The 21,924-nt window shown below is 39.5% G+C and overlaps 1 protein-coding gene across 2 annotated transcripts in view; it reads left to right on the plus strand.

Moving 5' to 3' along the window:
* Window positions 1-21,366, plus strand: part of tlcd2 (TLC domain containing 2) — a 26,228-nt gene extending 4,862 nt beyond the window's left edge. For both annotated transcript variants that reach the window (XM_040130092.1, XM_040130091.1), the window contains 2 exons: window positions 2,446-2,528; window positions 19,141-21,366. In XM_040130092.1, the coding sequence (XP_039986026.1) occupies window positions 2,446-2,528; window positions 19,141-19,527 (470 nt within the window). In that variant the 3' untranslated portion in view covers window positions 19,528-21,366. The remainder of the gene's footprint in view (window positions 1-2,445; window positions 2,529-19,140) is intronic.
* Window positions 21,367-21,924: the final 558 nt, after the last annotated feature.

Below are 21,924 nucleotides of genomic sequence, written 5' to 3' on the forward strand. Positions count from 1 at the left end.
ATGAGCCTTAAAAGTGTTTGCTTTACCTGAAGCCAATGTGTAAAGCATATTGTCCGTAAGAACTTGGCAAACAACCTTTTTACACATCAATGCCACTCAATGAATGAGTGGCACAGGCTCAATGAATTAGCTGCTGACATGTTGAGGTTCTCCATCATCTTAAGTCCCATGGCTGTTCATTGTTCATTGTTTATGTAATTCACTGACATTATTAAAATTTAACATAGTGTATCTATAATGGTTAATATAAGTCAAGCTGTCACCAATTTAAACATTCTCACTGCCGTCGTATCAGTGTGAATTAATTGGAGATGGACGTTTATAGCTAGTAGTACTAGCTATAGTACTGTTGTACTCTCCCTCTAATTTGACTCTATTCAATTTGGCTTAAGTTCACTTCGCCTATAGATTTTCTTTTTCTTTTTTTCTTTTTTTTTGCTTCTGATTTTTGTGAATCTGTGCCGGGCAAGAAGGGCTCCCCAAGGATTCCCGGGATGTTTGACATTCTTTCAGGAAGCCCAGCCCTGGAAGCTGGCAAAGCGAGGAGCAGTGTCGGTATGTGTAGATCAATGGAGGGCATTATGATAGGTCCCAGGCACCAGCCGTAACCCTGTAGAGTCACGTGACATCACGAAGACAGCAACTGCGTGAAAAGCTAGTTGATTTATGCAAGCCATCCACATAAGATGGCAGAAAGAACAGAAAGGGGAGTTATGTATGCAAAAAACCAATGGAATGCTTCTCCCAAACCCTCCCACCAGAAATGTGGTGTGATTCTTCTGAGGCCTCAGCAAGTTTTGAAAAGAATTTTGTACACCAGATTTGTGCATTCAGCCCAGCTTGCTGGGATACCATGCTGCAAACGGCGCGGTGACATGCCATAAATGGTCGTCCACTTGTTGAATAAAAACCTTGTCCAGTGCCTAGAACAATATCTTGCAGAGGAACCCTATCAGGGTTAATGTTTTATGTGTCTTGAGCTGTTTTCATGTGCCATTCCCCATGTTGCTAAAATACCATGTTAAATAACCAGGTTAAAGCATAATTTGCTCTACCTGTGGTGTTTTACCCATAAAATGGAATTGTAAGTTACCTATTATACAGAAAAAAGGAATACTGATAGTGATAGTAAGTATTGCTCCATGGGCACGTTTGTTGATACAGCATAAAGAAGAATCCATAATGCTATGCAATTCAAGTTTACAAAGACCGCAAAAACAAAAAGCCACAGTTGTGAGATGTTTACATGGCGCAGTAACTTGGGCCGTATCAGACTAAGCCAGGTGTCTTAATCAAGTTTCTCATGCTTAACTGGGTTATTGCAACAGAGTCATGATGTTAGCATGTATCTGCCTGAAACCCGGTTGTTTGACTAACTGGTTTAAGAAAGGAATTCCCCGTTCACTTCAGAGGATCTTGAGTGGACAAAAGTAAATGTATCACTTACTTCACTAGAGACCTATTTTTTCTTCCATTGACTGTCTTATTCAGGCTTTTGGTGATAGCAAATGAAAAGTCAAGCAGTGTTTGATTCACTTGTTCTCAGTGTTGGCATTAGCTATAAGGAGACTGAGCTTCACAGTGGCATCATGCCCATGTTGCAGAATACAAGATAAAATAATCTGCTAAAAAAGCAAGATCAGTTTTTTCTTTCCTCTTTGTCACTCAGTCATTCTTCATTTTCCTCCCTATGTGTTTTGAATACAGGTGTGTCAGTCAGTATTGAATGATGATAATTAATTGATTAAAAACAAAAGGACAAGATAAGAGATGTCAGTGAATTTGCACTGTTATTTTACAAGTCACTTGCTCCAGTTTAGCTGTTCATGGCAAAACCTGGCCCAAGCTCAACCTCTTGTGGAAAAAAGCTATTGTTGAAAAGACTGCATTGGGTAGGGGTTTCCCTTGTCCATTGTCAATGCTCTTATGAAACAATAGGGACTATTATGGAGACAAGATTATGCGAATAAACCATCAAATGCTTAATAGCGATCTTATAATAATTATTTGGTCTCTGACTTGTAGTAGGCACATTTGTTTATGGTGAGACGAACCCAAACATGTCATCGCATCGACAGTAGGGTCCTGGTGTCAAATTTCAAACATAATAGGGTTAATTTCAGCCTCACCAAAGCCCTGAGCTCCTGTGCACCCCTCTACCCTCCATCCTCAACACTTCATTATTTTTCCAGCATTCTGAAAAGCTGTTACCATGGACACGGCTGGTGGCAGGGAAGGGTTGGGGGTGGTGGATATGAATAGCCCCTCTCCAAGACACATATTGGTTGCCATCGCTGTCGTCATGGAAGCAGGGTCCCCCCTGACACACTTGATAAATTCTAGGCTGCGCTTGTCAAAAGAATCTGTTGTGTTTTTATTGATTAGGAATTGCTGAACTTTTAAAAAATGATAATAACCCTGGCCAAATGCTGCCTATCTCCACAGGTTACTTCATCTATGATTTCTTTGACATGGTGCTGAACCAGAAGCTAAGTCAGTCCTGGGAGCTTCTCTTTCATCACATTGTGGTAGGTCTGTCAAGCATTAATTTCACAGTTAAAAAAAGGCAAATCGTCCAAGATTTTGTATTTTGGCCAAAGATGTTTTGCCTTGATCGTTACTGACAGGAGATTATCTAATCTTTACATCTGTGTGACACAGTATTTACTGCTTAGACAAATCAGGCACAAATAGCCCAACACACCTGTCGGAATCACAGACGTAGGAAAGAAAAAATACCTGTCTGTCTTGTCTAGAACTAAGAACAAGTGAGGGAGGAGCAAAGACACAATCATTCCAGTGTGACAGCGCCCCCCCTGCCAAGTATTCAACCTCCTTTCATGCCTTAAGAACGATGAACTCCACCCGACTCCCTCAGTCTTTTGCTATTCACTTAACCACACAACAGTTTCTAGCAGTTTCCAATCAGAGCCATTCATCTTCATGATATGGTGACCCTCAGCAGGCTGGCCTGATTGGAGATATTTTCCCCTGAGGTAAGAACAGGTCAGATCAGTTAACCCTCCCCCCATTCCCACTTTTAAACACCATGGAAAATAAATAGGGAATTGACCTGAAGTGGCAATATAAAACTACATCCCGGATGAATATTTTCTCCCTCTGCTTCAGGCTGCGTGACCTACATCCAAGACTGTGCTGATGTTGTGTATTGCTTTCTGTTGCCAAGCTCCTGTTCTTGTTATTGTAGTGTATTACTCATCTCACAAGGGCTGTTTGGTTAAATTTTTTTATTGGAATTGTCACTGACATTGGAGTGGATTTGTACTCTACAACAGCCATGGTTTATGTGTGTGTTTGGGTGTTAATGCAGGAACGTTTTCTTTCTTAATTATATACAAATATTTTTTTGCAGAATTTCCATCAAACACACAACATAACAACCAGCATGACAGATCACATACAATATTTGCGTGTACACAAATAATACAAAGTTAGGGAATTGTGATCATTTGTCGGTTGTTGGAGATTCACAATTTCCATCAAGGTCAGGGGTTGCTGAGTGCTACACTAGAGTCAGTACATTCCACCAACTGAATCATTTCACTAAATGTAGCAAGTAAAATTTAGTACATCTTTGTATTGAATCATTTAAGTATACCTTATTGTGTTTTGTAATTCGTAGTTTTTTTTTTATGATGGTTTTTCAACAAGTTATCTCCTCCATTGTGCTCCATTGTCCTGGGGCACCTGGCTTTCCCTCATGTCTTATATTGTTGAATATGTTTTAGCTCAGCATTTGGCAAACCTGATGTACCGTTTGTCAACTTTGAGTGCCATTTTGCCAATAAAACATTGGCCAAATTATGGTTTTGGTACAGTGTCAAATTGTAGTGCCCTCACTACTCTTGATGCTTTTGGTTGTCTGGGAGTTAAGATAGGTTTGTGTGGTGATGATAGTACCACCCTGTGACATCAAGGGTCTTTCGTTTCTAAACAAATTTAAAGGCACATCTAAATCATTTTTCCCAGGTGAGACCCAGTGTTTTAGTAGTGGAAATGCTCAGTCCGGGTTAGTTGTGGGAATCAGCTTCAGTGCCACCCATTGGTTGGTGGCAAAGGCCTAACAGTGTTTGAGAGAAGATAAACGTATCCCTTTCTTTCAGAAAGTCTTGTTTTTTTTTCTCCTTCACTTCCTGGAAGCCTAGTGAATGGGCGCTTTGGCCAGGCCAGCTGGCTTCAGATTGTCACTAGAGTGTGGGAGGGACGGAGATTTCTTTCTCATTCACATGGCTCTTTGTGCGTCTCTGCTAGCCAACTCTCTTTCTCTTTACTCCCTTCGTTTGCCCATTGTACCATCATCAAGACTTTCATTCTTTCTTTTCAATGACGTTCACTCCTTGATTTCCGTGTACCTTTCTGAAAGGCCATCCTCCAACTCCTTTGCTATGTTGTCGTCATTTGGTCCTCATCTTTTTTCTTTATCTTTTCATGCAACTATTATTAATAAATTAAGTTATTGTGTTGTACGTGAAGGGTTGTAAAGCAAGACAACCATGTCAGGGCTTGATTTGCTAATATAAGCACACTGGTCATCTGACGGCTCAGGAGTTTTCCTAGTGTGCGAGCACTGAACCAAGCAGGACCAGCTGGTCATACAGCTCTAAGTACAGTACATCAATCCGTCCATTAGCTATACCGCTGGGGGGGTGGGGGGGGTGGAGAAGGTATTCAGACCCCTTCACCTTTTTCACATTTTGTTATGTTGAGGCCTTATGCTAAAATCATTTAAATTCATTTCAATAAATGCCCGATAATGACAAAGGGAAAACTAAATCTTAGAAATTTTTGCAAATTTATTAAAAAGGAAAAACTGAAATATCACATTGACATAAGTATTCGGACCCTTTACTCACTACTTATTTGAAGCACCTTTGGCAGCAAATAGAGCCTTGAATCATCCTGGGTATGACGCGACAAGCATCAAGAGCCAAAAGTGAAGGGGTCGGAATATTTTCTAAATGCACTGCATATACCTTGCTGCATGAAAAGCATTTAAGTCTGACTAACAAACAAGGGGCTTCATACGAGTATAAAATCTGGATAAAACGCATAGTGGGTGTGTATTGAGTGGAAAATTTTGAAAGCTGTGTCAACAATTGATTATACAAATTATGTGTTTTATGATTATATGATGACTCACATATGCCTACAGACGTTAGCCATAAAGCAACACGGGTAAATCATGACTTTGTGGACCATTAGACATAATGCTGTTACTGTCACTTTCACTACAAGAGCGGAAGGTGGTTTGTCTCTGAAAACAAGTTGTTGTCAGACCTGTCACACACTTTTGTAAGTGTTTGAAAATAATGTACTAGTGTAGTGTAATGTACATAGTAATATTTGTGCAATTTAATGTTAGTAACATTTTAGTATCTACGGTTATAATTGAGATAGTTCAACCTTAATGTGACATCAGCATGTCAAGTTGCAAGCTATGGGATTGGCTCTGAGGGAAGAGGTTGTAATCAAGAAGTTGTAATCAAAATTTTCTGAAATGTCCGAAAAGTTTGTATCTATTTTATATGTAACTTTCCCAGCCCTGTTTGTACTGTAAAACCTATGTGTTTTTTGTCACATCTTATTTTTCTCCTCTGCTGTTATGCTCTGTTTTGACCTCTACCGCCTCCTTGTTGCTGGTCTGCTCAAATGCTCACATCTTTATATTTTCTTGAGTCTTCATTTCTGTGATCTGCCGTGAAAGTATATAGAGAAACAGCATGCGGTGTAACACGAGTTTTGTTGATCCCTCTTGTCGCAGTCCAGAAGAAATAATAGTGTCAAACATTCCATGGAAAGTTTTTTTTTTTTTTTTTTTTCTTTTTTTTTTTTTTTCTTTCTCCCCCCTTCTTATTGACTGGAGATTACAGCTTCTTACTTCTGTCTGGGAAGCATGTGGGCCCTGTCACAGTCACACATGCCTGATCAGATCCTGTCAGCTATAACCTTGTGCTTCCTTTGGAAAACAGGAAGTCCTGATATTTCTGCCAGAAATAGGGTGTCTTCTTCTGAGGAGTTTAAATATGTATGTACATGAGTACAGTGAAAATTACATTTGTTCTTTAGGCCATTGTTTGATCTAGGCTAACTGATGTACATATGGTTAACTTAAAAACCAAGGTTTGTCTGCCATTCTTGTATTTAAAAAAAAAAAAAAAAAAAAAGAGAGGAAAAAAAACGTATCCCCATGTTGAGTCTGTTTTCACGCTCGTTTGCCCATGACTCTTGGAAATAGTGAGCTCTTAATTTTAAATATGAGCCAGAAGAGAAGGATGCCAAGCAGAGGTAGAAAGACAGATTATTTTATTCCATGAAGAACGAAAGCATTTGAATAACAGTATGTCCAATCTTCTTTTATGAGATTTCCATTGATAATAAATAGTGGAAACACCAAGTGGGTCAGTTTTGCCCTTCTGCTCTCTCTGTGCCCTCTTACAGGGGTTTGACGTTCTGCAACATGTTTTCGACTACTTTCCATAAATGCCTTTCACCCCTCTCTCATTAGACAGAATTAAATTATCTAGCAGAGTAGGGGCCAAGGCCAACACTCCTCTGAAGCAGATCAGGACGTCACAGATTAAGCGCCTGTGTGAGGATCACATCTGCTCTGCTCTGTCTAGTTTGTCCTCTTCAAATTTAAGGCATTATACACGTAGTCTCTTAAATATTCTCCCCATTGTGCTACTTATATGGATCTTAATTGTTTAACGTTTAACCATCATTTATGCTACACTTAACGTGTGTGAATACTTATACCCAAATGCAAAAGTTGTTCTTTCACACACACAGGAATGATAAATGATAGGATTTTGTAACACCCTGGGGAAGTAATTAATTTCTCAGTTGACTTGTTCTATTTACAAAATTGTAATAGTCAGCCCAAGTGGCCTGTCACAAATTCAGTTAAATAGAGAACAGTTTATCATCAGTTACATTTTCTTCTATATTTCATGAAAAACAGTTTCAATGAACTTAACGTTGGGCCATCACAAGTGCTCAAATACAAAAAAGGTAGATAGCCCTAAACAGCAGCTTACGTTAGGTTACAGAGCACCCAGGTTTTAAGCATTAAAGCTCAATAGAAGCCAGCATAGCAGTGATTACCTTGAGCCTGCTTGGATTCGTCTGTATCAGATTTAGGTACCTGGATTTTGAATATGGGAATTTTCACTTTATCTTTCTCACAGATTTGCTCAGGCTTTCTCCACCTGTATAAGGAGCTTTTGTAAACAGATTCTCAGCAAGGTCATCTCTATATGTGGTTCATATAATTGTTCCTTCTATCTGTACAAGTTTACTTGCTCAGCTTTTAAAAAGCTTAGCCACAGCACAGAGCTGACACCATTAACACTGTTAAACACTCGTTGGTTTTCATCTTCACCCACTTCCTTCTGGTATATATACACAGGATTTTGTCAACGAACTAATATAAGGAGTCGAGTTGATTGACAGATTTCAGTTTATCACTGAAACAACAGTACATGTTTGTGTGATGATGTCCTTATAACCTGGAAATCATCTTATGTGATTGCACGCTCATATTTGCCATGTTGTCAAATTCAGCCTCAGTCACATTTTCCTCTTCAAGGTTCATCTTGCAACAACCTCAGATATGTATGGAACTTGTCTAAGTTTGCCAGGCATGAAAATAGATAGCTGTGGAAAAAGTGTGAAGCTGTATCACATAGCCAACAGAGAATGTCACTTTTGGAAGCAGGAACATACTGTATTTGGTTGTTGGCCATATTGTCACTGGTGTGACACCACATGTCACTGGAATGCCATGTCTGCCATGGATATCTACATCTTCAGCTTGTTAGAACCTGATTATTTTGTATGTCTGTATCGGTCTTTCTGTCCATCAGTTTCCTTTTCTTTGATTCAGCTGCTCCTTCCACTTGCTGCTGAATGTCTAAGGAACCACAGGCAGCCTAATGTGACAGCAGTACACGCAAATACAAAGACGGGCAAGACCGGTAATCCTTACAGTGTGCGTTTGGATTGAAGTTTATATTGTTGCTGAGGCAGCCCTGTTTATACAAACAAATCTGAAGCCCAACTGGTTTGTTTCCTGATGGATGTAATTCCTCTAGTAACCAATCTTGCAGTGACAACAACATTAACAAGCATGTTGCAAGGCCACATAGGTCCTCTTAATTTTTCATAACAGCAGCTGATTAAGTATGTATGGTATGTGTTCGTTTTTGCTAACCAGCCCACATATATTTCCAGCCATCCAATATCTGTGGGCTCTTCCACTCCTCCTTTTTGACCAATACTTTGGTGTGACAAACCACATGGAGCGAGTGTTAGTGTTTAATAATCTACAGTGTCAACATCATGTTTGCAAACCATGAGCTGCTGGAACCTCTTTTTTTGCCGAAATTTTAGTAGAGCACACAGTTAGCTGAGTGAGAAGCCCTGAAACGATACAAATTCAACATAATCACGCCACATACTGAGAATAATAACGGTCAATGGGATTGAGACAGACACATACTGCAAAAAAGAAAATGGAATGTGCATGAGTTTTTTGGCGGGCCAAGATCGTGATTTATGTGTGTGTATTTCTCAACAGTCTCATCTTCTTGGTGGGGAACCCCAAGGAGGTCCCCCCCATTCTGTGTATATCCAGACAGGAGGACAGACATCTGGTTTCCACATGAACCTCAGGCTCCCAAGAGAGAGACACGCACACAGCAAACCTCTCGCTTCCTGAGAGGGCTTTTGCAAATGTGCTCTCCCCCAAAACATTTCTGTGTTGTAGCTAAACTCCATATATCACACAAGCTGCCTTGTTATCAACCCCCCCATCCTTGAATAACCTCCAAATATCTCCCCCATCCCCCCTCATCCACCTACTCTCTGCAGCTTGTACCACCCCCACACATGGATACAAACCAATGAGAGCCTCTGCACTCTGGTAATATTATATATTGTTTTTGTATGGGGTTTTTCCCTTGTCGTATAATTGTCTTATATTAAGGAATTTCCTTGTCCATTGTTTTTTTTGTATCAAACAGTTCAAACTCATATAATGCAAAGGCAACAAACAAGAAGTTGCATCCATAAATGTGTGAATTTTGTTGTCTCTTTATCAACCATAGAGGTGCAGCTATGAGGCACAAAGCAGTCACTGTGGACTATTACAAGCCTGAAAATTGATGTGAATTTTCAGGATTTGTGTGCAGGATCTGTCTTCATAAGTCAGGTATATATTTGTTGACATAATGTAATTACACAGCAGCAAAGTATAAATGGAGATCAAGACTCATTAAACGTGCGTAACATGTTTGACTTTGCCCACTGCAATGTGCATTTAAGGGTGAGAAAGCTTGCATAATGCATGTCGATTTAAGACTGCACCCTACTGAGAAATATCTCTTTAGAATAATCAACACCTGGTGTGACTGTAAAGACAGAAAAAGAAAGCTGTTAGAATTGCTTGAAAATTCTAAGTTAAGAAATAGGAGGCACATCTTGTGAACAGTAAATAATTTAAGGAAAAATGCCATGCTCTCCAAAGAGGCTGTAGGCTGGAAAGACGGAGTGCTCTTAAAAAAAAAAAAAAAAAAAAAAAAAAAAGAAGGAGGTGGTGGTATTTGTTCAAAGTTGGTATAACAACTAGACATGCTGTTTGTAGAGGCATCAGCGGTTTTAGAAAACAGAGGGAGTTGACACTCAGTAAGCTACCTGTCATTGCGTAAAGGCAAGGTAGGGCAAAGTAGGGACTGTGCATTTGTTCTCTCTGGTTGCCGCACCTAATGGCCTAGAACCAACACATAAAAAAGATAGAGAACAAACTTGGCTGAGATCCAGCTGCCGTTGGAATACCAGAGTACTTGCGTATGATTCCAAAACCAGCGTGGGGCGGGTATGCAAGCATGTGAGAGTACAGCGTCGGGACAGCCTCACATTGAACATTTGTAGTAAGTGGAGTTAACTGTTTCAGTATTGTTTTTTTTGTTATTATGCTTCACGGCAAACCTGTGATATCTACAGTAATTGTTGGGGTTTTTCTCATAAAAAGTGCTACGACAGTTCTATGAATTAGCAAAAAAGTATTTTACCAATATTTTATTTATGGTATGCTATAATCACTAAGACGTTTTGTACCACTCTCATATCTATATGGTTAATACAGTATGTAGCTACATCCTGCAGCTGGTTGGCTTAGCTCAGCACAAAAACGGGAAACAGGTAAACAGCTAGCATTGACCAGCCCAAAGGTGGCAACATTTGCGCTCTAGCACCTCTAAAGTTTAACAAAGAACATGTTGTATCTCATTTGTTTAATTTTCACAAAACTGAAATGTTAAAATGACATGTTGTGGTTTTACAGTGGTGTTATTATACAGAATTACTTCTTGGCTGAGCGCAGTCACTTCCAGAGCCAGGCTAGCTGTTTTCCTGATACACCGATAAGCGTATTCCTCCAAATGTAATCCTGTTTTTTTTGTTTTGTTTTTTTTTTAAGAAAATGCATTTAACTCTACATTTTGGAAGCATAATGATGGTGGGTCGATGGAATACGATTGGTACAATTGTTCCATTCCAAAAGAAATGTGTTTTTTTTTCATTTTGCAGTAAAAGATAAACAAGTAAAACATATCAGTATCTGATCACAATGCTAAAATGCTGCAGCCCATAAACAATCGGGAATATCATGAGATCTCAAGAGCTTTCTGCCGCTTCCTGGTCCTAATGGGCGTTAAGATGCATGGGAAAAGCCATCATTGGCTTTTATCCTCCCTTGGCCACACTTAGTGATGAAGTAATGGGTGAGACATAGAGTACACTCAAGGCAATGCAAACCACCACTCCTCCTTTCACACCCAGTGCCTGACTACATTAGGTGACTATGATTCACCAGTGTTTTGGTGATTATTAACAGTAACTGAGCCTCACCCTGATGAGAAAGAAGACTCTTTCTCTCAGCCTGTACTAGAAATAACACACACACACACACACACTTACAAATAAATACCCACACAACACTAATTGATCATATTTGCCCTGAATAATTGTGTTTGGGCATATCCGTTGAATTTCTGACCAGACGTCTGTGACGAGGAGATGTTGAAATGACCTGCTGTGCTGCTGTCAGCTGACGGGAGTTAACGCAGGTCGCATGATGATAGTTATGACCACCATCCTTGTGTGTGTGTGTGTGTGTGTGTGTGTGTGTGTGTGTGTGTGTGTGTGTGTGTGTGTGTGTGTGTGTGTGTGTGTGTGTGTGTGTGTGTGTGTGTGTGTGTGTGTGTGTGTGTGTGTGAGAGATCATTACTGTCTCGTGTTTCCAAGCTGAACATCCTTCGCCCCCACTTTCTCTCATAGACGTTAAGCCATTGTAAGGCCCTCCCCACCTTCTCATTGATCCACTGCTGGTCTGCCTATGACCAGATAGCTAACATCTCTCTGTTGAGCTTCCTATTAGTTTCCTCCTTATCAGCTTCACTAGGCAACTTCCTATCCCTTTATGACCTGTGTTAGGGAAGCACTGCCCGTCCAGAAAATGTATTTTTAGGGAATGCTGCTGTGTTAGGATTTGCTTAGATCACAGGAGGAAGGGGAATATGTATCTCTGTGGAAATTTTGTCGCATATATGATAAATAAATTCACACACACTATGATAATTACATGAAAACGCAACTGTAAAGATTCAGCCACAGTTTGTCTGGGTCATAGATCCATCTGTGAAGCAAAGTTTTAGTTTAACTTGCAGTTTCTGCATATGGAGGAGATGATTTAAACACTCATCAACATAGCTCCAAATACATCAGGTAAAATTCGTGATATCAGTGCTTGAAGCAGGCTCACCAGTACTCACAGATAAAGAAAAAGATTAAATATCAAGGTGTAGTGCCACTTCTCTAATTATTAATCCAGTAGGTACCGTTGCTGTAGTTAGGCTAGATTGCCTCTTTTCCTGACCAAACAAGCCCATGTGCCGTGTGACTGACATCAACCAGAAAGCTGCTTGATAATACTTGAGTTTTGGTTTCACCTACAGCATCTTCTGTTGGTGAATGGTCTACTAACCCACTACAGTACTGATGTGCAGACAGGCCAGGCAGAGGGGGCATAGACCAGGCAAAAGTCCCCTCATTTATGGATGAATTTGAAGCTGAGCTATTCCCAGTAATCTTTATGACATAAATTTGTAGCGTTTTGTGACTCAGTGAACTTTGAAGGCCATATTTTAGGGCAAGATGCAAGGATTAATTATTTCCCCAACAAAACTTTATTGCTGTTAGATGGCGAGAGTTCTGAAGTAGTATTTAGACAGCTAAACAAACTATGGGGCATAATAACATTATAACAAAATGAAAAAATTATATTGGTTCAGTGTCCAACAGACAATAGAATACAGACACATACACACATGCACATACGGAAACATAGTCACAAGGTAAAGTAAGTAATATATTCGGAATACATTTAAGCATCATTTGACAGATAAGGGTGTGAATATGCTGTCATAAGCATCTACGTCTTGTTGGTGTGAGTCACTAAAAGTAGTGTCTTCTTAAACAGGTGTGCGTATGTCTGTGTGTTTGTGGCGAGAGTGGTTGCTAGCTGTTGAAGCCCTCCTGTTTTGGGGCTGACCTGGACTGTAGTAACCAGGCCTGTTGATACTAAACACACCACCCATTTGTTTAGAGCATGTCTGCCAACACTGCAACAGCTTGACTATGTCACGCTCATCTGAGCCTCTTGGGTTAATGATCTCCTTCATCTTAACTGCACCACAGTCTTTCTTGTTTTTGTTTTTTACACTTTGTTTCATTATAATTCAACACTCACTTTATCCATTGTAAAAAACGCTCTGCGTTGGTACTGAACTAGAGCTTCTCCTATGGTTTAGCCAGCTAGCGAGTTATCAGCCGGAGGCAGGGAAACTGGTTTGACATGGAAATCCTTAATAACCTTTGTGTCTGCTTCGACTATTGTAACACAAACTGTTTGACAAAGAGGGAAGATGAGCCAAGTTTTATTTTAAATAAGGAAGGTTGTTTAAAAAAGGATAAGCATGGGATGTGAATACATGCTGCATCAGTAGTGTAAGAAATGTATGGATGTGTAAGAGTGTTGGAGGCAGTAAAAATGTCAAACAAACTGAAACCTGGTGATGTTGAGCCTAGGGCAGAGAGAGAGAGACAGAGATCAGGGTGGCCTGGTAGAGGCTTAACAGGCGCTACAACATCTGGCTAGTGACCTTTAGCTTTAAGTGCAGACTACGTTTACAGAATACTTACACCGAAAAATACAGCAAACACCCTACTTGAAAAGTAAAACAGTAAAGACAAGAAAGCAGTGCCACATAGAGCAAGTATTTTTTTCAACTAATTGAAAAAGATGAAAAAGTTGCAGTTTTTGACTTTAACTTAGTATTCAGTCATTTTGCCTCTCGGGTGTTATCTTTCTCTGGGTGTGAATTTGATCTTTTTTTTTATTAGCTTTGTCTTTCCCTGTGTTTCCTGTGAGGTTATCCTCTGAATACTGATTGCCATAGTGGCTCAATTTAAAAGCACAAATATTTATCAATACCTGCCATCTTGACACAAACTTTGTTATCATGTAAACTTTACCCCATTTTTTTGTTGAACTTTTAAAAAAAAAATCAGGTTCCACTTTGTCAATACCACAGTTTGCTGTACTTGCCTATCATGTTTGCACCCAGTGCCCCCCCCCCCCAAGTGGGACAACAAGGTCCCTCATCAGGGTGTAGAGAAGGTTTAATTGAGCCCACTGGGAGTAAATGCAGGAAACAAACACCCACTTCACCTTGTTTTTCAGCTCTTTACTTGGATTTTATACAATTGGCCATAACAGTAGGTTAATGTATATAAGTGCGGTCCAAAGGTTAAATAACACTCGCTCTGTCTTCTGCTGTTCCATTTGAAAATAAGGACCCAACTCAATCCCCATACCATAAATGCCCACCATCTGTAATAATGTAGGTTGTTGAACTTATTGATACCAGGCTATATGATGCAGTTTTTATATTATGATTAAGGAGTTGGGATTGAAAGTTAATTTTTAAACATGGAAACAGCAATAGGCAAAACAATTGCACCACAAGGTCCATTATTAGGTCTTCTGGAGCTTTTGATTGTATCAAATAATCTTCCTCCGCAGATAAAGGTTCAGATATCAGGATGTTTAAATGTCTACTTTCTGAGCATTTAAAGAACTACTTGTCTATGATTGTTAGTATTGACACTTAAAGTTCATTCTTGGAAAAATAAAGTTGTCAATGATGTGACACGTTGTTTGTCTGTCTGTCCACTTGAGTTTCTAGTTGGGCAGCATTGGCTGGGCTGCTCCATGTGAAAGTCAAGCTCCAGCAGAGCCTAGCGGGGCAAAAATCCAGCTAATGCTGAATCATTCTAATCATTTGATAGATCCAGGGGCTTGAGGGGGGATTACTGTGATTTCCCCCTCAGCTCAGGACGCTGACAACAGTACAGGGTGAGGGAGCTGACCCCTGTCCTTTATTGATGACTAGCAGAGGCCCCATCCATGCTCACAGAGGGAGCAACCAGGATGAGGTTTTGCTAGCTGCTAGTATCTGGTTGGCTGCTGAGCCATATGGGTTCATGTCACCAGATGATGACCTGGTATGGTCAGATCAGTGGTCGCAGTATCTAGACTGGGAGGATGAACACTTTGTGGCTCTTTTGTCCATTTTGTGAACCTAACTTTTTATGCTTCATTAAGTTTACATTTGCTGCTGCTAGACTTGTAAAGTATTACTGAGGTGTAGCTGTTCGTGACATATGGCTCCAACATTATTGTGTTTTGTATGTAGTGTCATTATGGCCCTCTGAGCTGCTCTGCTATCAATGTTTGTACCAAGATTAGGCAATGGATGACTGTCACTGGCTAATAGAACATGGAAAGACACCAATAAAAGGGAGATCCCCACCATAAAACTAGATACACGCGCAGGAGGAACATAACAATATCATGTTTTCACATTAAGAAACCTCAGGAAGCATCTCGTTTAGTGTCCAAATGTAATAAGGTTTAATATGATTTCATGTCCTTTACAATTTAAATAAGTCAAAATCAATATCATCCTCCATCCACCTCCGGCTCTGTTAAATGTATCTTGTCTTATTATGTAAATTTATTATACTTTTTTTTGATTTTTTTTTTTTTTTTTTTTAAATTGAAAAAATTTAAATAATTTTTTTTTTTTTATTTGTCATTCTCATTCAGTTTTTTTTTTATAATTGTGATCTCTTCTTAGTCCTGGTGTGTTTTTTTTTTTTTTTTTTCTCACTGCATAGACTTTGTTATTGAATTTGACTTCCTCATTTTATCTTAGGGTTGTACAATGGTTTGTTTTGACCTTCCCAATCCAATGTTCTATTGTGTTTTATCTTCCCAGATCAGATTAGACTTTAAGATGAGCCAGTTAACCTCAGGAATCAAGAAGCAAGTTCCAAAATGTATGTATGTTTAATATGATTTCATGTCCTTTACAATTTAAATAAGTCAAATCAGCTATAGTCCTCATTGACCCATCCGGCTCTGTTAAATGTATCTTGTCTTATTCAAATTTTGTATAATTTTTGACACATTTTTTTTTTTTTTTTTTTTAAAAAAAAAAAATAAAATTTTTTTTTTTTTTTTGTGTTTTTTCCTCCCCAGTTTTTTTTCTATGTGATTGATCCACTCTTTAGTGGGTGTGTTTTCAACATTCTTTTCTCACTGCATAGACTTTGTTATTGAATTTGACTTCCTCATTTTATCTTAGGGTTGTACAATGGTTTGTTTTGACCTTCCCAATCCAATGTTCTATTGTGTTTTATCTTCCCAGATCAGATTAGACTTTAAGATGAGCCAGGCTTAAGAACAACTCAACAAGTGGTATTTAGTCTGGTGTGTGCGTGCGGTATTTATAACACACTGGTATTTATAACACACACATACACACACACAACCCCTTCACATGTTTTATCTTACTGTAGGTATTGTGGTTGTGAATTGAAAGCAGTGAGTTTTTACCACTATATACAGTATATCTTGTGTCATCATCTGTCTGCTCTCATATCCGTTGAAACCTACTTTAAAAATTACATGATTCACATGTTTGTTTGTAAAGGTGGAGGAATGTTGGATTCATGTTCAATGTGAGATGGTGTGTGTTTTTTAGGAATTGCATGCGTCTAGTTGACGCTGTGTATGTTACATTCGTGGGTACTTACTTTTACCAGTTAGCTAGTAAATGTTGCCTGGTGTACAATGCATCTTTTATAGACAAGTGACAAGAGTCTATACCCTCCATCCTTGTCTACTGTTGATTTGGAGTTGTCTTGGCTGTGTCATATCACAACTGTCAGGATGTGGAGATTTTAGGAACTCATAACAGAGCATATTGTTCTTCAGCATGAAAGTGTTTTGTTTTCGTCCCAAATCAAGGATTGTAACCCAAAAAGAAAGACAGGTGTTGAATGATTGCCTTTAAATATGTCCAGTACTGATGCAGATTATTTATGCTTTTAAATGCTCCATATTTATACTTTTATAAATTTGCACGGGGGATTTTAAGGTGGAATTTTTAGGCCACTACAAAAAGAAATGTATTTTTCCTAGTCATACTCATAATCAAGTTAAGCATTTGGTGATAATGCAACATCTGTACTTTGGTTTTTAGCAAAATAAACATTAATTGACATGTATTATTAATTCCTATTTTCTGAGACCAAAGCCATTGGAGGTCAGACGAAGACATCTGAATGGTAATTACTTATCAGTCCATTAGAATTATATTTATTGCAACGATCACTAAAACTTTGATTACCAGTGGGGTTATTTGTTTGTTGTTGCCTGCCTCCGTGACTTTGACAACAGGGTGTTATTACACACCTTGTTTATCCAGGAGTTTCCAGACTCACCTGGCACCTGTCCTACCATAGAAAAAAATTTCACAGGAGAGTGACTGACCAACACTGCAGTGGGATCTCACATATTTGTGCCTGTGTGTCTGTGGCTTTGTTTTGTGCTGAAAAGCCCTGTGTCCTGTTGACGTAACTGTTTTCCCTCCCAACACGGACTTTGATGAGGCGGGCTGTTTGTACTGCTAAATACAGTACTTTCACTGTCGTCATTATAATTGTTCACCAACATTGTTCGTCATCACTGTCTTTTTAACCTCACAACAGGGGAAGAGTTTGATTTGTATTTGTATTACTCGTGTGTGTGTGTGTGTGTGTGTGTGTGTGTGTGTGAGAGAGAGAGAGAGAGAGTAAATCCTAAAATCACTGTTGTTTATTGTTCCTCTACAATTTTTTTTCTGTGATGGTTAGCAGTGGGGCGTCAGGATCATTACGTCTGTCTGATCAACAACTTATTTATTAAGATATATATATATATAAGATATATATATAAGATTAAGATATTTCAATAAATACTGGCCACATTGCCATTAAATTTAGTACGGCGATTAACGGACCAAGAGGATTTATTTGTGGAGATTTTAGTAACCCTTAGCGCCACTTACAGGTCAACGTTTTCCCTTGACTAAAACTTAAGTCCATGACAGGACATGTTGAAAATGAATGGCCAGACTTTCATGTAATTTGCTTTGAGACAGGAACTTGTGTTTGGCTTGAAGCCACCATACACCATTCTGATGACATTTTGAATCATAAATAGTGTTCGGAGGGCGCGATCAGTGCCCTCACAGTCTACTTAATAAGAAATGTTGCCCAGACTAACAACCGGTTACAACTAGATGTTTGAAGTTTTTGCAAGTGAAACATGTCTAACGAAGAAACCTTTTGAATCTTTTTAAGCCAAAGATACATATATTACAGTGGATCCATAGTTAAAATGCCAGTAAGGGATACTGCTGACTTTCCTCACATGCCCCGTTACCTCACCTAGTAGAACGCATCACATGACTGTTTGCTGCCTTAGAGAGGACATCATGTGTCCTCACACAAAACACACATGCACAAACAAAAGACGCCTCTCCAACTAAGCCATGACTGATGGTAAAGGTCATTATCTCACACCACAATCTATCCCATGACCTGTACTAACTAACCAAAGACTTGACTTACTTTTTAGTGCTCTTCTTTCACTATCTTCCCTTCACTGCCACCATCCACTCTCAATTAATAAACATGGCGGTTTAGGTGGTAACATGTCTGAAACTAAAGAACAGTCTGTGTGAACACAGGTTGGCCTCCATCTACACTGCGAGTGTGCTCTGAGTTTGAATGAAGCCGTTGAAATGTGGTGTTGGGGGGGGGGGTGCTGGCTCCAGTGGAGAGTTGGCTGAACAGCCTGTTGCAGCATAAAAACATTTCTGTCTTACAGATTGTAAATCTGCAACACAGCTGCTATAGGTGTGTTAGACAGCAGCTTATACTTCTGTTGCAACATAGTGGATACTGTACGTAATCCTTTCCCCTGACTCTTGAGTGCAATGTCACCAGACAGGATTTGGTGAGTTGTCTGTCTGTTGTTCTCAGACAGGTTTTGAGTGATGTTGCTGCCATCTTGTGGAGTTTGTTCATTACATCACAGACTTGGCTCAGCAGAAATGAGTGGTGGGGGTGGTGTCCCTCCACATGGTCATTGAGTAACTGTCGGAAGGGGAAGAATGCATTCAGACATGGAAGTCACCTCCTCCTAAGATAGCCTTCAGTCACCGCCATGAAGTTATGAGAGATACACTGATATGCTATCATACTGTTGTGTTGGGCAATATGAACATCAAAAACAAAAATCTTTAGTTTCCTGCTTAAATTTAAATTTGTTGTTGTTTTTTTTTTGGTTTTTCCTGAATAAAGATGTGAAAAGATATCAGAGACTGTCTCCTTCAAATCATTAGATTAGTGAATCTGCTCTTTTTTTCTTCTTTTTTTTTTTTTTTTTAAAGAGAAATAGATAATGTCTTAACCAGTTAGGTATCTTTTGTCATCAAAAATATCTCATTAGTTATGAATTTATTATTTAAATTATTTTAGCCACTCTGTTTTTTTGTTAATCATAATAAATCCACTATTCAACACATTATCTATTGAAAAAACTCTGCCGCTTCCATTGTAACGTTCCTCCTCCCCGTCTTCTTTTCTCATTGTCTTTTCCCGTAGGTGATCACCTGTTTTGGCCTCTCTGTGCTGTCGTGCCGCTACGTGGGCTTTTCTGTGGTGGCCCTGTTGGTGGAGATCAACTCTGTGTTCCTCCACCTCAGGCAGATCCTGCGTATGGCCAACATTGCCACAGGTACGCTGTATCGGGTCAACAGCATGATCAACCTGGGCACATACGTGGTGTTCCGCATCAACACGCTGGCCTGGATGACCCGCTGGCTGGTGCTCAACAGGGACAAGGTGCCCCTCCTAGCCTACACGCTGGGCAGCGTGGGTATGGCCATCATGACAGCCATGAATATTGTCCTCTTTTATCGGCTGCTAAGGAGCGACTTTTTGAAGAGCAGCACCCGGGACACCAAGAAAGAGAAAGAGAAGGAGATGTAGAGAGACGTCGAGGAAGAGACACAGGAAGGATTAGATTGATAAAAAACACTCATTGCTGTACATTAACACCCTGTGGCTGAGATTTGGTACCGTTTTGCCCGTGTGTAGTATACTCATAGCTGGGAGACGGAGGGATCCCTCTATCTCTCACACTGTACATGTACGTCCACACAAGGTGTAATCAGTGGGCCTCATTCCAAACACAGATCACACACAGCCATTATGCTGAAAGCTACATTTGCCCATCAGTTATAGCTTTGACAGTTTTGGCTTCTGTGGTTGTGTAGTCCAATCATTGCCTAAGTGCCGTTAGTGGCTCACTAATGGTAGATGGAGGATTCTTCACACAAACAATGCAAGGCCTTGTAAAACGACACCAAATGCCTTATTGTCCCACAGGGTGTTTCGGCTAAATCTGTTATAAAATGTAGCTCATGGTAAGCACTGTTTGTAAAACCAACCCTCCGATACCCATGTATTCGTCTATATTATATGCCTACTGTATATAATATACATACATATGCTATTGTGGGTTATTTAAAAATCTCACATAAAGTTTATTTACCACTGAGCAAAGAATTAGTGGAATCCAGACCCTCTTGATGTGTATCAATAACACTGCAGAGGTAAAAAAAAATTTTTGTTTGTTTTTTCACCTAATGTCCTACACTAAAAACCGCCTGCTACCTCAGAAAGCTTGTAACAGTTCTTTGCCTCTTTCTAAAACAAGCTTTACTGTCACTGTTTGGCAGGTTGTTTGTTAGTAGAGAAAAAAGACATTTTTGTCTATAAAATATGGAAATCCACCTAATACCAATCCTCACTTAAGGAGAGAGGAGGGTATTGGAGGATGAATAAATACTAAATACTTTGAAGTGGCATTCAAATAAAACTAAACTGATTCAAATCTTCGTGATATATAGTAGCTAAACAATCACAGCCCTTTTTCGCTTTATCAAATTGTATTAAAACATTTAGGAAAAAGAATTCACAAATCATGAACAAATCAGCGATAAATCATACGATATAACCCTGAACCTTAAAATAGCTTGTGCCCCTCCGATCCGATTGCCGAACTGTGCTGTCCACCAACCAGGCCGTTTTGTCAGTAGATCTTGCAGGAACAACACAATACTTAGTAGATTCTGACTTTGATTGGCTCATGGATCGATCACAATGGCAAAAGGGAGGAAAAAAAGGTGCCACCTGACCTCCCAGCATGTCCATCAGCGGTCAGGGTCAGAGGTGGTCTGACCGCTCACACTGGCCGCTGCGTTTGCGAGTACGCTTGATAGTGCTGTATTACCAACTAACATGAATATTTTCATGATTTGTATGTATTTTTATAGTGCCCTGTGATGGTGTACAGTCTGCAGTAGGAGCTTTCAGACAGGCAGGAATAGCTATTCTTCATTTGGCCTATGGAGGACAGCAAACTCCTCCGCATCACCTCAGTGACCTCAACACAGCCAAGACCACCTGAGATGTCTTTATTTTGTAATGCCTTTTTAGATCTTTGCCATTCTGCCTTTAATTTGAAGTTGTCAATTAGCAAGGATAGATGCAGAGAAATTCCTGAGGTCAGTGTTGAAACAATCAGGTCAGAGAGCTGTGATTACAGCAAACTGTCATACACACGGCTGCTACACAGCTGCCTCCTCTTCCAACTCGCATCATAACATCACTTTCCGTACATAGCATGGAAATATTTGATGCCATTCATGTTTTGTGTTATAGCTTTTTTTTGTACACATTCATTGTCTGAGGGGTTAAATTGTGTATATTTGTAATTTATATGTACTTAAAATAAGTTGTGGATTAAAGATGGAATTAACACAATGTTCGGTGAAATTCCCTGTTGTGAAATACAGTCGATTATAGTGAAGTCTATTGTGTGAGTAATGTTGTTGCAGGGCACGATTTTCTTTTTTTTTTTGTTTCTCCAGCAATAGTCTCTTTGACCCAGTGTCTATGAGCTTGAAACCATTGATGTTGAAGCCCTTAAACCAACCGTATTACAAAACGCAGCAGCATGCTCGCTCACACTCAGATACTTGGTTGCAGTTCAAAGGAAACATCGGACCAAAATTGTAAATGTAGAATCAGCTTGGCATCAGCCAGAACAGCAATAATTCAAACTCTACTGCCTTCCTCTCAAAATGTGCCGTTTGTTTAGTGACGTCTTGATTTTTACCGTGGATGGGGAGTTAAATTTGTGGACTCTGTATTTGTCACTTTATCATCTGCAGATACACGCAGTTTGCAGTTTATTAGGTACACCTAGCTCAAACTAATGCAGTCTAATAAAGCAGTCCTGTGATAAATCCTACCTTCTCAACAGGTATAATGTTCACTTATTATTGTAATTGTTCTAGAGAGGTGCCAATTCAACTTCAT

Source organism: Xiphias gladius, chromosome 7 (assembly GCF_016859285.1).
Source record: "Xiphias gladius isolate SHS-SW01 ecotype Sanya breed wild chromosome 7, ASM1685928v1, whole genome shotgun sequence".
Lineage (NCBI taxonomy): Eukaryota > Metazoa > Chordata > Actinopteri > Istiophoriformes > Xiphiidae > Xiphias > Xiphias gladius.